Below are 17315 nucleotides of genomic sequence, written 5' to 3'. Positions count from 1 at the left end.
GGTAAGACGTTGCGAGCCGCAGCTCTCGTCGAACACTGCACGGGCTCTCCCGGTCGCTCTGCATTTTCTTCCCAACACGCATATTTTGGGGGGCAACTAAATTTTAGCTCTCTGGCTGCTGTCCTATGTCTTTAAGCTTCTTTTGGGGAGTTATTTGGGTTCGGGCTATGCTCCGGGCCCGGACCCCTCCCCCAGGACAGCACGCCAAAATATGCCTACTATTTGCCTTCAGATTAGATGTAAGGGTGAACTCGTGAAATGTGGTTTTATTAACAAAGTTCGGGAGAAGCACGATCAGATAATCATCCAATTTGGCACAGGTGCATCTCGTTTAGCTAATCATCTTAAATAGCACGCAAGCGTATATATATATATATCCAGTCTTCCTACCTCCTGTCCCACGACAGTTTTTCGGCAACCCTCCTCCACCCCAACTCCTCACTTCTAAATCTATTTATCCCAAATTAGGGATAGGGGGAGTTATTTGGGTTCGGGCTATGCTCCGGGCCCGGACCCCTCCCCCAGGACAGCACGCCAAAATATGCCTACTATTTGCCTTCAGATTAGATGTAAGGGTGAACTCGTGAACTAAAAGTTTTATCTCCACTTCAGCAGCTTTTACACACACCAAAACTTAGAGTTTTATTCCTCTCTATATTCTGAAGGTTTTAACTGAAGGGTTTGTTCATATATCATTCACACTGATTTATACAGCATTTTGTTTCTGAAAACATGATGAAAATGCATACTTTTTAAAAGCTGCGAGTTTTATCTCCACTTCAGCAGCTCTTACAAACAACAAAACTTAGAGTTTTATTCCCATCCATATTCTGAAGGTTTTTACTGAGGGGTTTGTTCATATATCATTCACATTAGTTTATATGAGATTTTATTTCTAAAAACACAGCGAAAATGCATTATTTTTAAAGGCTGTGAATTTTTATCTCCACTTCAGCAGCACTTACACACACCAAAACTTAGAGTTTTATTCCTCTCTCTATTCTGAAGGTTTTTACTGAGGGGTTTGTTTAAATATCATTCCCATTGGTTTATATGAGATTTTATTTCTAAAAACACAGCGAAAATGCATATTTTTAATGGCTGTGAGTTTTTATCTCCACTTCAGCAGCACTTACGTACATTAAAATTTGAGAGTTTTATTCCAATCTATATTCTGAAGGTTTTTACTGAAGGGTTTGTTCATATAATCATTCACACTGGTATTATATATCAGTTTATTTTAAAAGAATATGGTTAAAATGCATACTTTTTAAAAGCTTCGAGTTTTATCTTCACTTCAGCAGCACTTACAAACACAAAAACTTACAATTTTATTCCTCTCTACATTCCGAAGGTCTTTACTGAGGGTTTTGTTCAAATGTCATTCAACCTGGTTTATAGGGGATTTTATTTCTCAAAACACAGCGAAAATGTATATATTTTTAAAGGCCGTGAATTTTTATCTCCACTTCAGCAGCACTTGCATACACTAAAACTTATAGTTTTATTCCTATCTATATTCTGAAGACTTTTACTGAGGGGTTTGTTCATATCATTCATACTAAATTATATAACTCTTTATCCTTAAAAACATGCAGTATTCGCCTGTAGTGTCTCCAAATAAAATGCAATATCAAAAATTTGTGACTTTTATTTTAAAAAGCAAACAGGCTTTAGTTTATATCCTAGCAGTGTTTTGCTACTTTCCATTGCTAGTTAGTATTAAAGAAAGAAGAAAAGCTTTATCAATCTAGGAAGCATATTATTAGACAGAAATCTGTGTAGTGTAACAACGTAATCAAATATATGTTGGGAACTGCAAATATTACATTTGTTAAATTTGTTTTAAACTTCATGGGGTGCTTAAAGTTTTTAGCTAAAGTCAAAATAAGCTAAAATATAGGCTTGTGATTCTTACAGGAAGTGACGGGACTGAGTTTGCATGTCGAGTCGTCTGTCGTTTGGAGCACCAGTAAGCGTTTCTCTGATCACACGGGAAACAACAGGTTAAAGCCAAACGCTCAGATTACATGAACGCTGACATCAGGCAGCCCTGCGGCAGTGTGCTCCTCCTGTCATGTTCTCCTCCTCCTCATATTGTGTGTGGAGGATCTTGTGTCTGTGCCAGAGCTGAAGACACAGCAGGAGATCCAGAGACGCTCTAGTGCTTAACAGGGCCAAAAGTCCTGACATCATCACAGACCAAACATAACACAATACTGCACTTACTGAATACTAAACGCATGAAGGTTTGCAAATCTGATTCTGATGAAAAACACAGACGTCTACAGAAATCACACAATGATTCTGCAGTATCATCAACACTGCCTCCATGTAATACGATATAAGCTTTTCCTCTTTTTTTCCATTGGACAAGACCAAAAACATATCAGATGATATCACCATGATAATTTCCTGAATCTAAAATATTACATATTATCATAGTTATGTACCATGATGTTTATTATGACATAAAACCTATTTAAAATTATACTTTATATTTTCATTTTTGATGAGATATGAGATTAGGTTTTCAGGTAGGTTCAGGTAAAAATAGAAATTAAATAATCAAATGAAAAGCAAATTGAATTAAATATACAATGATATTTTTATTTGTTGTTTGCTTGTTTGTTTTTTTATTAAGCAGGATAATTAGGTTGCTGTCACTTTAAGACCAAATGCATGGTCTGTTTTACTGGATCAATTTATAAACATAAAATGAAGTATGTAAACAAATACCATAATAGTTTCAGTCTGTACAGGAATATCTGAGATTTATATTTTTAATATGCTTTTCTTTTATTTTGATCTGATGAATATTGTGGCTTAAATGAAAACTTTCTGCCAACTTTCTGAATAGAACAGACAAGAAGAACCTGATCTCAATTCTTTTCTAATTACATAATTAATCTCATGTAAAAGTTTAGTTTGTTTCAGTGGGTTTTGGATGCAAATGACCTTTCGGTTACGCCCATCAGAGCAGCAAATGACACACGATGTTAATGATTGCAACTCAAACACCATTTAGAAAACAAATAGCATTTATCTTCAGCGTATGAGTGTGATCCCTATTGTTCTCGTGTTTATTTGAGAGTCGTTTTTCAAAAGACTCACGCCGCATCTGTTTGTCAATCAGCATTAAACACAGTTTCTCGTGGTCTTCCGCTCCGCAGGAACAAAGCAGAGGTCAGAGGTCATGTGTGCATCATCCATCTCACCTGTGCATTAAAAATATCCAGCATGAAAAGGTCACGGCAGGACGAGACCGACACAATTCACATGCTCAATCTATGCTGTCAATGAGCGTGATGCAATTAGTCGTTGTGCACTAGAAGAAAAGCCCAACAGGAGATAAAACACAAACCCTGTAATTACAAAGTAAGAGAGCGGAGGATTTTTTCCTGTACCAGGTGGTTTCATCTTGACAAACTCTTAAGATACAGTGCAATTACACAAACCTGCAATTAGCCTAGCATCGCTAATTAGCCACAGCCCAGAAGAATTGGAGATTGCATTGTTAATCTCTGCTTGTATTAAAAAGTCACATTGGCATTTCTCAGCAATTACGTGCGTGTCGTGTGAGGATGGAGATGCGGTTCTTGTCTCTCGGCAGATGCTGCTCATTTCTCTGAGGACTTCTGGATGCTTTTGTTGTCGGACGTCCAGCAGTCTCTCGCGGGAGAGACACGCGTTTGACGACCGTGTCTGAGCATCAGGGTTATTTGTTAGTGCGAGGACGCTGATGCTGATGATAAAAACATGAAGTGTGCTCCCAACGGAAGAGAAATCACACATCAGACTCAACACTGAGAGTCACTACTGCTTCTCAGCTGTTTCTCCTGAGAAAAAGAGCTCAGGAGTCTCGCATGAGTCTGCTCCTGAGTTTCAGAAGAGATCTCAACGATGCTGTGCTTTGATTTGACAAGAGAGTGAAGTGTACGATCAAAACTCTCAGTTTCAAGTTGAGTATTGAAGAAGCACAGAGCAGAAGAAGTGTTTGGGAAACTGGTTTGAAAATAATAGCAATTTGCTTTTAAATTAAATAGTGACTCAGAATCTAGATACTTTAAGTAAATAAAATAAATGTTAATGGATAATAATAAAATAGAACAAACCAAATTACTCTTTATGAATAAATGAGTCATTGAATCATTCACTGAACCCATTAGAACACAACAGTGAATCATTCGGAAGCAAACCAAGTTACTGTCTATATGTGTGAGTCATTGAATCATTCACTAAACCAATCATAGAACTCAACAGTGAGTCATTCAGGAACTAACCAAGGGACTGTCTATGATTTGAGTCACTGAATCATTCATTGAATCACTCACTGAACCAATTGGAATGGTCTTCAAACCATACTCATTTGTGAGGCCGATAAAATTAACGTAACTTCATCTTTTAATTAAGGTGGTGGCAGTGTCGCAGGTGTAGCAGGTGTCGAGTCGAACATGAGCCACTTTGTAGGTTTGTGTCAAGAGCAACAGGAAACCGAATTAATGAGGCGGGCCGCAGTGTTTGATGACAGAATTTGCTGTGCACTGAACACATTCTCACCTGGTAGAAATTGGGCCAGAAGGTGCTGATGGCCAGCTCCACCTGCTGCCACTTCTGGAAGGAAGGTTCGGATGAGTTCCACACAGCGAAGCCCAGAGGATTACTGTTCTCCTTGACATAGATGAGCAGCTGACCGGGACTGGACCCCTCTCGACCGGTGGCGTAATACTGGAATATGACGCAGTGGGTGTCGTTCTCTTTGAACTGCGGCATGTAGAGCTGCGCTCGCTGACCGGACGACCGTCCCGAGGTGTTCACCATCATGACCGCTGAACCTGACGACAGGAAATCACAAACATTACAAGCTGAAAATACAACACGCAACAATCAATAATGTCCATTTATACATGTGTGAATTTTCCTCGCTGTAAATTATAACATTGATCACTAAATCAATCAAGAAAGCACAGGATGCTCAAGTGTGCAATGGTGATAGAATTTTAATCTACAACCTTTCAATTAGTTTAAACTCAATCCTAGTTTAATAATTAAAAAAAAAAAAAAAAAAAAAAAAAAAAAATTATATATATATATATATCAACCATTTAAATTGATATATTTGACAATTTTAGTTAAAATTTTAATAATTTTGTTGTCAGTTGTATAATGTTTTTATGTCTATATATTTTTCATAAATTTTATTTCGGTTTTACTTTTTCTTTTGGAACATTATACATTTTGAGATGTCAACTAAACATAACATTTTCTAATTACAAAACATTTTAAAATTTTGTTTATTTTAGTTGAAGTGCAAAAAAACGAAAAGTAAAAATATAAAATAGTACTTATTGCTTGATATAAAACGAAATCAATGTTAACAAATTACAAATATATATATATACACACAAAAAAGTATTTTATTTAAATTAGATGCCATGGCAATATTAATTTGTTTTTCACTAAGTATTAAAAAAACTAAACTAAAAACAAACACTTTTGTTACATAACATAAAATTAACATCAACTTGAATAAAAAAAATATAAAAAATTTAATTCATTATTTTATTCCAGTTAGTTGCCAAAGTGAAAAAAATAAAAAATAAAATGTCCTTGTTTAAGTTAAGTTTTTAAGTATTACGTATTTTTTTATGCTGTTACCTGACGTAAAAAATCAATTAAATTTAAATGTTATGTTATTACTTTGTTTAACATTTATTTTATGTCAAGTAACAAAAATGTTTTTATGGTTTTAGTTTTAGTTCCATTGCTCAAATATTGAGAATAAATCATCTTCCTGACATTATTATCCACCCCACAAACACTCATCATGTGTCGAGTGTGTCAGCGCCGGTTTGTGTTCACAGGAAGTGACGTAACACTGACGAGCCGAGTGCAGTCCCTGGACAAACGCATCACTTCCTCCTAGTGTGTCCATGTGTGTAACAGTTCAGCATGAGGTGTGTGAAGTGAAAGGGTTAATGAGTAGCTTCTGTTCTGTCACATCAGAGCAGCTCTCGACAGAAAGCAGATGTCGACTTGAGAGCCGTGTGTTTGTCCAGAGCGACTGAAGCTCATTTAACCCTCATTTACACCGGACGAACTGGAGCAGATGTGTTGTTTTTCATGCAGCAGGTCTGAACTCTGAGGTGGTGACTCTACTGTCACGATGAGCTCATTACTGAACCTGCTGACACACACAAACAACACTGTATGCATCAGCTCTCCATAACCTCACATCTGTGAGCGTGCGTGCAGAACACAACACTAGCTCAACACTAAATCCTGTACGCGCTCCTTCACAATCAGACTTTCACACCAAAATGTTGCATCCAAGTGCTACAGAAACAGACGCATGTTAGCATTTGATTCTGAGTGGAAAGAAGATACAGAATGATTTGGTGACAGTAGAGTCGTTAATAGCACGTTTTCTGCAGCCCGACCTCCTGCAATACGCTATCTGAACCAATCAGAATGCAGCGCGCCTAAATGGAGCGTGAGAACAGCAGACCGGGCACTGGTCTATGTAACTCCAGGTTCACACACTCCGTCCGTGGTGTGTATTTTTTCAGAGCCCATGTTAATGGAGCAGAGCGTTCACACTGCATGCGGTAAAAGATGCAAAAGATGTGAACAGAAAAGGTTAGAAACCGCTACAATGTGCTCTATGACCAATGCATGGCAAATATATAAATATATTGCCATACGTTTAGACATATTGACACACCTTTACTTAGTGATTATTTTGACTTATTTCTGTTGTAGAGACATGTTAAAAACTCTTTTAAAAACTCTAATTGTTTTTTTTTTATATATATATATATATATATGTTTCAAATTCATCCATTTTCAATGCATTTATGATTGTAAAGAATGTCTGTGTGTCAAAATCGTGAGTAAATTGTCTTTTTTTTTTTGTCCATATCGCACAGCCCTATAAAGCACAGTGGTGCACAGTTAGTGATCAGAAGTGAGGGACGAATCAAAGCAGAGTCCTTGATTCTGAACGTCTGTGTGTTCTGGTTAAAAGCCATTAGCACACACTTCTGCCTCTGTTTCAGCACATTAGAAGTTCAGTCTGATGTCTGAGAATCAGGTTCATGAGCGGAGCATCAGAGCATCATCCACCATTTTCTTGTTGGAAGCTTGTCAATTAAAAATATCATGGTGGAACTAATTAGTGTTGATCAAAATAAGTCGTTAAACTTCTTTAGGGTGAGTAATTATGATTCCTGAACTCATTAAGAATGAATTTCCCAGAGGCACTTGAAGGCAGCATGAGCTCCAGCTACGAAACCTCTTTCTGATTAGCTTACTTTCAAAATGCTCTTTAATTTGAAAATGAATATACTTTAATACACGATAAAACTTCAAACACAGATCCGTAAGATCTTTGTTTCCCAAATCCTGCCAAACCTTCCCAGTCCGTACCTGCCCGGACAGCTGTATATACTGTATAATTACACACACACTTCACACACAGAGCCGTGTCTGTGTTATCGCTGAAACACACGCGTGTTCGGTCTTGTCTCGTGTGTTTCCCGTGTGTCACGTCGAGATAGCAGGTTGAGAGTCAGATTCTCTCACAGCCCGGGGAGAGAAACCCCATCATTCACTCGTTCACACACACACACACACACACACACACACACTAATATCTGCAGAAACCACAGCCTGGAGGAGCGAGGAGGACAAACTGAAAGATTGAATGTTTAATAAAGGGATCGTTCAGCCAAAAACCATTCTGTCATCATTCCCTCAACCTCCTGTCATCTCAAACCCCTACGACTTTCATTCATATATCTCAAATTTCATTTATCCTAGAGACGTTTGTCTGAGATGAATGACAGCAGACCGGATAAAAACCTTCCTGAAAATACCAGCGCTCTCGTAATACAGTGACACCAAAAACAAATTAATAACCATCTGATTTCGTTCATTAGACTAAATATCATCAGAGCAGCTCGTGCACAAACACTTTACTCTGGAAGTCTGCTTCCTCCACTGAATAACACAACACGAGTTTTTAATCTCACACATCTGACTTTATCTCTCGAAATTGTGAGTTTCTATCACACAAATACGGATTGGGAGATAAAACATCGTAAGAAACAGGCTTCCATACTTTAAAAATCCAAACATCTGACAGACAGAAATGTATAAAAACAGATCCCATAATGAACATGGGAAAAAATAGATTACTTAATGCATTACTGATTACAAATAACACTGTAGTTAGTACAAAATTGTAGTTAGTAATGTAATCTGTTGGATCATGTTTATTAGGTAATGTATTGACTACTTTTGTCATTGGAATACATTATGAATAAGTTCCTGCCATTGTGTGAATAATATGTAATCTATAAAAATAACTGTAGTCTGACTACAAGTATTTCACAATGCAATATAATCGAAGTACAAGTACTTATTTTTTGGAATCTGATGATGATGATTGATATGTGGTTGCTAGGGTGTGCTTTAATGTTGTTTTTTAAATGTTGTTGCTAAGGGGTTCTAGGTGGTTGCCAGGGTGCACTGGGTGGTTGCCAGGGTATTTTTGTGCAGTCTGGTGTGAGAAGAGTGACTGTGATCTCCTGTTCTATGGGATTCGTCACCTGTTTAATGGTCTAGCAGACCTAGAACCCCTTAATAATAACAACATAGAAACAGCTACAGTACAGTACACCCTAGCAACCACATATCAGTCATCTGGAACATCCAGAATCTCATAGAAACCACCAAAACACCTTAGCAACCTTGTAGAACCCCTTAACAATAACAACAACAACATGGAAATAACCTCAGTAGAGTACACCCTAGAAACCACATGAGAAACACCCAGAACCCCATAGCAACCACCTGGTACACCCTGGCAACCACCTAGAACCCCTTGACTACAACAACGAAACAACTAAAGTACAGTACATCCTAGCAACCACACATCAATCACCTAGAACATCCTAGCAACTGCCCAGAAACTCATATAAACTATACAACAACCACCAATACACCTTAGCAACCACACAGAACCCCTTAACAACACCACAGAAACAACTACACTACAGTAAAACCTAGCAACCACATAAAAAAAACCCAGAACCCCATAGAAACCACCCAGTCCAAACTAATAACCACATCAAAACCATCAGCACCCGCTAGCAACCATGTAGAACCCCTTAACAACAACACTGAAACAACCACCAATACGCCTTAGCAACCACGTAAAACCCCTTAACAACAACACTGAAACAACCACCAATACGCCTTAGCAACCATGTAGAACCCCTTAACAACAACAACATGGAAATAACTTCAGTACAGTACACCCTGGAAACCACATAAGAAACACCCAGAATCCCATAGCAACCACCTGGTACACCCTGGCAACCACCTAGAACCCCTTAACAACAACGAAACAACTACAGTATCGTACATCCTAGCAACCACACATCAATCACCTGGAACATCCTAGCAACTGCCTAGAAACTCAGCGCAACTATACAACAACCACCAAAACACCTTAGCAACCAACCCCCTAGCAACCACACAGAACCCCTTAGCAACAACAAAGAAATAACTACACTACAGTAAAACCTAGCAACCACATATCAATCATCTGTAACCCCTAGAAACTACAGGACAACCACCAATACACCTTAGCAACCACCAGAACCAGTTAACAACAATGAATACACCCTAGCAACCATGTAAAAAACACCCAGAACCCCACAGAAACCATCCAGTGCACACTAGTCCAAACTAGAAGTTTTGAAGTATCTTCTCGCTTCTCCAGAAGCTGCTGAATCACATCAGCCTTCATTTCATCTGCATTGATCTCTGTGAATTATGGGATGGCAGATCTTGTTATGTTTGGCCTACTGTACAGAGTTACAAGGTGAAATTGAGTTAAAGCAGCAGAAGAGTCATGTTAACGCACCTTCCTGCTTCATTATGAGTTAATGCACTCGTCTCGTATCAGCTATCAGCTTCTGGGAGATGTTGAGTGGAAGCGGCTCCAGGAGAAATGCGCTGTAAGGTAATTACGCTCGCTCGGCGTATAATGGAGCTGGCAGCGGCGGCGTCTGACACACACCTGCTGTGTGTTGTTTGTGTAACTCATTAGACGGACTAAACGCTTCTCTCTTCATCCGTGGAGTAACGACTGCAATCTGCTGCTGATTCTCCTTACTGACAGTTTCTCAAACACACCGCTGCATTAACTCTGTTTGCTCGACACTTAATACCATGTTCTTTTGGACATTTACAACAGTAATACAGCCCTTGCAAAACAGTACCGCGGTGGTCTCATTGTACAGTGATGGGTTGGATGGTTATACTATGGTACATTGAAACTGTGGTACTGATGTTTATCGTTTAATAGCACAAAAAAGATTTTGTAATTGATTATCAAAATAAAATTAATAAAAGAATGTTGCTTTGGTAAGTAACAAATAATAATAATAATAATAATAATAAAAACAGTAAAATTACTAAAACTTAAATTAATTAAAAGCTAAATAACAACAAAATAAACAGTAAAATTACTAAAACAAATTAATTAAAAGCTAAATAGAAATATTAAAATGGGACTTAAAATATTAATAATAATAATGTACAATTTAAAAAAACTGCATGGTACATGTATAAAATACTTTTTGGATATTTTTATTTTATTTTATTTTTCCAAACAAAAAATAAGACAATAATGTATTTGTTTATTCATTTATTATTTTTGGAATTCATTTGAAATTATTATTAATTATTATTACAATTATTTTAAACTAAACTAAATTAAATAAAATACATTTAAATACAAAAATTACTCAAACTTAAACTGAAATAATAAAAATACAAAATTAGAAATATATAAAAAAAAAAATTACAAAAGCACATAGCAAAATAACTAAAACCTAAACTAAAATTAGAGTAAAAATGAAAATAAAAATAAAAATAAATTGTTAAATAACACTAAATGGAACATGTAAAACATACCATGGTACCTTCTGGTTATATCATGGTTTTTCCTGGTAAAATGGAAATACCATATTTTAAGTCATATACCATGGTAAAAGCATGCGTTAAGAAACCTTGGATTGTAAATAGAGAATATGAATAGAGTCATCACTCAGTGTGACTGCAGCTGTTCTAGTTCAGACTGAGATCAAAGACTATGATCACACCAGAGGATAAACAGAGCCAGCTCGGTGACCTTTGACCCGCTGGTGGCGTTAAAGAGGAAACATCATTAGGTAAAAGACGATCACAGATTAATGCAAACTATTCTGAAAGCAGATAATAATGGGATTGTTTCAGTGAAATGTGTTTCTGCCCTCGACAATGCGGCTCTCAGGAGCAATTAAGAGGAAGAGGCTTTTAAACACGACTGCTGCATTCCCATAAAGGGCAAAGCTCCGAAATCACATAAAACACAACTAAATGCTTTTTAGTGCTCAGTGCAGGGGGAAATAAATAAAGAGAGATTACATCTCTTCCAGGTTATCATGGAGCTGCAGTTAAACGCAGATATGTCAGGATCTCAAGCTAATGAGGGGTTAATGGAAGATGCTGCAGCAGAGGCGTCTTCCAGGTCTTGTTCACTTCAATATTTAAACGAGATGCATGATTTAGGGTGGGATCGTCACTAGTGTGTTCTTGGACTGGTGTTTAAGCGTGTTAACGGGAATCACTAATGAGATTTCAGGAATCACACGGATCACTAACAACAACAACAGAGACACAACCAATGGATCAACAGAACACGACTGAACGCGCTCGCAACATTTCAACTCAAAGAAATAACAATAAAACATGCTAAAAAATAAATAAATAACAAAAATTAAATAGGACTTTTAAATATCAATATATAAATAAAACAAATAAATATTAATATTTATTAATAATAAGTTAATATAATTAAACATTTTGACAAATGAAAATGTAAAAATCATTTAAAAAAAATCATTAAAAAAATTAAATACATTAAAAACAAATTTTAAAGTATCACTTATTATTTAGCTGGCTTTTAATAGTTCTTAATAATATTCTTCTAAAAAATACAATTAAAATAATGTAAATATATAAACTAAATTTATTAATATTAATATTTAATTAAAGTTCATATAAATGTTTAAATATTAGTAATAAAATTAATAATATTTTACTTTTTTTATTATGATTATAAATAACATTGCACAACAGTGCATTCTCAATCATTATTGGCCCAAAATGAAATAAAGAAAATAACAAACTAAAAAATTACAGCATACAAGTAAAATGAATAAATATTATATAATGTCTTCATTATATAAAGTTTATATTAATATATTTATAATATATTAATAAAAGTTACACAATTAAATATATTCATAAAAATGTATGAGATAAAATTTAAAGAAAATAAAAACAACTAGAATTTAAAAATAGTTAAATTGGCTTCCAAATGAAATCTGGAAAATAGAGTGTTTCCAGAATGTTCTGCATTTCAACCCTAATGAAGCCGAACATGAGTGAATTAAAGCTCAAATGTGAGCTGGATGCAGTGCGGGTCTGCTCTGATCTAATGAATCGAGTGTCTGTTTCATTCACTGATAAGCAGACAAAGTTCCTTCTTCATTAACCAAGGCGTCACTAATCATTCCAGTCCACACACAGCCTGTCCGACCCATAATGCTTTGTGTCTCGCCGGCCTCGTTGAGTGTGAATAACACACCAGTGCTCCTGTGGAAGTAACACAATCAATGGCTTTCAGCAATAAACGCTGCTGTAACCTTGCGTTATCATTAACACACACACACACACACACACCCGGCGAGCCGCTGATGAACATGTTTGTTGGGAATTATCCAGCGCTTCTTTTCCAATTTGTCGGTGCTGGGATTAGCGCGGGTCTCGGCGGTCCCGTACCGGACGCGCTCGCTCTGTTTATTGATTAACCTTCACATGTAAAGCAGGCTGTAAACTGAAGGTGGGCCGCAGGAAATGGGTTTCTGAGAGAGAGAGGGAATGATTAATTGTTGCCTGAGGGAAGCGTCTGCTAATAGAGTTAAGATGCATTTCAGTGAAAAACATGCATGAAGGAAACCAAGCTACACTACAAATTCATGCAATTCAATTAAATCGTTTTATTAGTAATACTATATTAATAGTTGTTAATTATATTTTTATAAAAATAATAAATATTTAAAAAGTTGAAAAAAAAATATTAAAACTAATTAAAAGTAAATATATATATATTAATGTGTGTTAATAGAATATAAAATAAAACAAATGAAAAAAACAATTATAAAAATATAAATAAAATAAAAAATAACATTATAAATAACAAATAACATAACTTCATAGCTTCCAACTTAAATTTGGATTTATTACCCTAATTTCTTTTTTTTCCTGTTTTTACACACACACACACACACACACACACACACACACACACACACACACACACACACACACATACATACACACACTCAAAATTGGTTTTAATATTTTGCATTTGAAAAAAGTACAATATATAAACTATTAAATAAAGACTTATTAATAATATATTAATAAAAAATGTATGAAATAAAATAGAAAAATATTCAAAGTTATATATAAAAATAAATTATAAATTAGCTTCCAAATCAAATCAGGAAATTAATAACCTTACATGTAAAGAAAGTTTTTACAATTTATTTATATATATATATATATATATATATATATATATATATATATATATATATATATATATATATATATATATATATATATATATATATAATTCAGATATCAGGCCTGGAAAATAGTTTTTTAAAAATGTTTAAAAAATAATTTTACATAAATTAATATTTTAAAAGTAGAAAAAAAACTGTATATAAAACTGATCAAGGCTTGGTGATCTCATGCTCATTAGACTGAGGAGGTTTCTGATTGGCTGGGAATCTGTCCAGCAGCCAATCAGCACTCTCTTCTGAATGACTGAAGCAAGCACGTGCTCTCTCTGCGCTCGGCATTCTGGGTAAGGGCCAGCGGGACTCTGAGCGCTCTTTATGAGCCGCTGTGGATCTGGCAGCGCTCCACGGCTCACAGACAGCTGTGCTGATCTTCTGTCTGTACTACGGTAAAAACAGAGAGCATTCAGACCACAGCAGAGAAGCCTGGTCTCCGTCACAATAACACACTACACCTACAGTCATATCTGATCATGTTTAATCCTAACTTCAATTCTATTACTAATATGATTGCACTAAATGATAATTATATTATCAATTATACCAATTATTTCACTATTGTGTATAGATAGACAGAAGATAACGTGACTGATGCATTTGAATATGTTATAAAATCTAATATCTTATTGTAATCAAATACACATCGATACACATTACCGGATCCAAAATACAGTGAGAATTATTTGAATTTAAATAAAGTTTTCTATTTGAATTTATTGTGTGATGTTATTTGTTTTCCGGTCACCGCATAGCTGAATTTAATTTTATCAAATTCATTTTATTTGATCAAAAATACAGTAAAAATATGAAATAATATTACATTTTAAAAAAAATGTTTTCTATTTGAATATATTGTAAACTGTAATTTATTCCTGTGATACAAAGCTGAATTTTCAGCATCATAACTCCAACTCTACAATTATTACCTTGAGGAAACCATGGAAAAATAATAATACTTTTATTCATCAAGGACACAGTAAAGTGATCAAAAGTGCCGTTCTAATGTGACAAAAGCTGTCTATTTCAAATCCTTGAGCGGTAAATCATCATATTATTCTGATTTCTGAAGATCATGTGACACTGAAGACTGGAGCAATGATGCTGAAAATACAGCAGAGCATCACAGAAATACATTACACTTTAACACAGATTCACACAGAAAACAGATGATTTACATCAGAATAATATTTCAGTATTTTTACTGTATTTTTGATCAAATAAATGCAGCACTGGTGAACAGAAGAGACTCTTTCAGGAACAGACGACACACACTCTGTCCGACAGAGACAGTCACAAACTGACCTCTGACCTCTGGACGAGCAGAAGAGCAAACACACACACACATCTGGCCTCCATCTGCACAAACACTGGATATTAAAGGAGAAGCAATGCAGAAAATGATTGGATCATGGAAAAGTGTTGAACATTTAAATACATAATTAAATGTTTTAGAAATATTAAGTATTTTGTAATTATTTTGTGGTTTGTGGCTCAGTTCTTGTTCAGCAGAAGCTGGAGAGATGATTCTGCGGTGGGTTGTGTTTTATAAGCCGGAGCGGGAACACTAGACGATTTAGAGAGACGTGACCCTGCAACAAATCACCTCTCTAACAGGACGGCGAGGCATCCCAGCATGCACTGCTGCACTCCTTCAGCTTCACTCTGTTCTAATCAATCCCAGCAAACAGCATCTCAAGCCGAGCGCCATAAAGACATAATGTGTGTCAGAGGCCTGTTTGTAGGCATCGGCGCGAGCAGATATGAGCCATAAATTGATACAGAGCCATAAATGGATATTTAATTAATACGGCGTGAACAGGGTGAGCGGGAGTCTCATTACACGCGTGTCGAGAGCTTTACCGCCGGCCGTAATTCTCCCGAGCGAGCGAGCGCTGGAATTGAACAGTCTGCCGCTGGGCTCCGCTCGGATACGACCCAGAAATCAGACGAGTTTAACCGTGGTCACGTGCCACCAGCGGGTTACAGCGTCTCATTCAATCCACGTCCTGCAGAGATCGAGCGTGATTCCCATCCGTCCTCATATAACCCAACACTACTGGCTCACAAACACTGGGAGTATTATGGGATTGATTTGATCCTTTGTGTTCAGGTCAGTGTCTAATTCTTCAAAGAAATAGTTCACAGTTAACTAATATAATATTACTATTTATTATTATTATTTTATGAACCATTGTGCAAAAACACCTCATCTTAATACTAATACTACTACACAATAAAATTACTACTATTATTTTAAATAATTTTAAATAAATGTAAAAAATATATATATATATATATATAAAATAAATGGCCATTTTCATTTATGGTATAAAACGTAAATATATAAACCATAAACTAGGTTTGGGAAAAGATGTTCATAATGTCAATTATTTAATTATTATTTTATATAACATTTTATTCAATTTACTTCTATTACTATATTATTATTATTATTGTTGTTGCTCTATATATATATATATATATATATATGCACACACACATACATATACATAAATATACATATATAAATTAAAAATTATTTTTAATATTTATTTATTAATTAAACCAGTGTAGAAAAACGGTTTAAATAAATAATAATAAATAATAAATGTATTTATTAATTTAAATATTTAGCCAGTGTAGAAGAACAACTTATCTTAATAACAACAACAACAACAACAATAATAATTTTTATAATTTTTATAACATATATACCCCCCCCCCCCCCTCCAGTCAGAGAGAATGTTTTGGAAATGTTCCCGGGTCGTGGTGTAAAACATGTTGTCGAGCCCTGATCTAACTGAATTAACTCCATCAGATGTGTGTTGTGTCCAGGTCAAACTCCACCGCCGCTGATGAACTGTGATAGAGTCGATCCTCATATTCATCTGTCAGCGAGTGAGACGCTCCTCGAGAAACGAGCGGAACATCTGGACAAAAACATGAGGGGCGTGTCCTGTTCCCGGCCTGATCGCCATGGAGACAGACATCTGGAAACAGTGTGGAAGTCTCTCTGAAATCTCCAAGACGTCGTTTGGACTGCGTGGAGAGGAAGAGTCAGCGACACTGGCGGAAATAAACCTGCTTTTCTGTGACTATTCCTTTTTTTGTTTGTTTTTTAAGACCTTCAATGGTTCTTCAAAATATCACATATTTACTGAATTTATTAAAACTGCAACTATAATAAATACACATTTTCAACCACACAATTCACAGAGTTTATTTTTCACGAGCGGCGCAGGGGAAAAAGTAGAGAAATTCTGAACTTTATTCAAATGAGAGCCACAAGACAGCAGCCAATCACAGCTGAGCTGAACTCTGACCCGCTGTGATGTAATGCAGTCATTCTGATGCCCCGCTGGAGCCAATTAACCCCGACGACACCATCACAGCGGCACACACACACACACACACACAAGCGAGCCGGGCAATCTGGGATAATCTGGAGGAACAGACGGAGATCATGAACCACGCTCAGGAGAACGTTCTTACAGTACTCACAAACACCAGAGGAAACAAGATCATGAACCACAGATAAAACACTGATGTGAGGAGGAGCACAGAACAGCAACATCCAATCACTGGCCGTGTGTGTGTGTGTGTGTG

The 17315-nt window shown here is 36.0% G+C and overlaps 1 protein-coding gene across 9 annotated transcripts in view; it reads right to left on the bottom strand.

Annotated features, from left to right (window-relative positions):
* Positions 1–17315, bottom strand: part of LOC127946067 (receptor-type tyrosine-protein phosphatase mu) — a 161278-nt gene that overhangs the window by 106180 nt on the left and 37783 nt on the right. For all 9 annotated transcript variants that reach the window (XM_052542364.1, XM_052542358.1, XM_052542366.1 and 6 more), the window contains exon 3: positions 4561–4835. In XM_052542364.1, coding sequence (XP_052398324.1) covers positions 4561–4835 — 275 coding nt within the window. The remainder of the gene's footprint in view (positions 1–4560; positions 4836–17315) is intronic.

This window comes from Carassius gibelio, chromosome A24 (assembly GCF_023724105.1).
Source record: "Carassius gibelio isolate Cgi1373 ecotype wild population from Czech Republic chromosome A24, carGib1.2-hapl.c, whole genome shotgun sequence".
Taxonomy (NCBI): Eukaryota; Metazoa; Chordata; class Actinopteri; order Cypriniformes; family Cyprinidae; genus Carassius; species Carassius gibelio.
The sequence above is the reverse complement of the archived record's forward strand: the minus strand, read 5'-3'. Positions and strand labels throughout refer to the sequence as shown.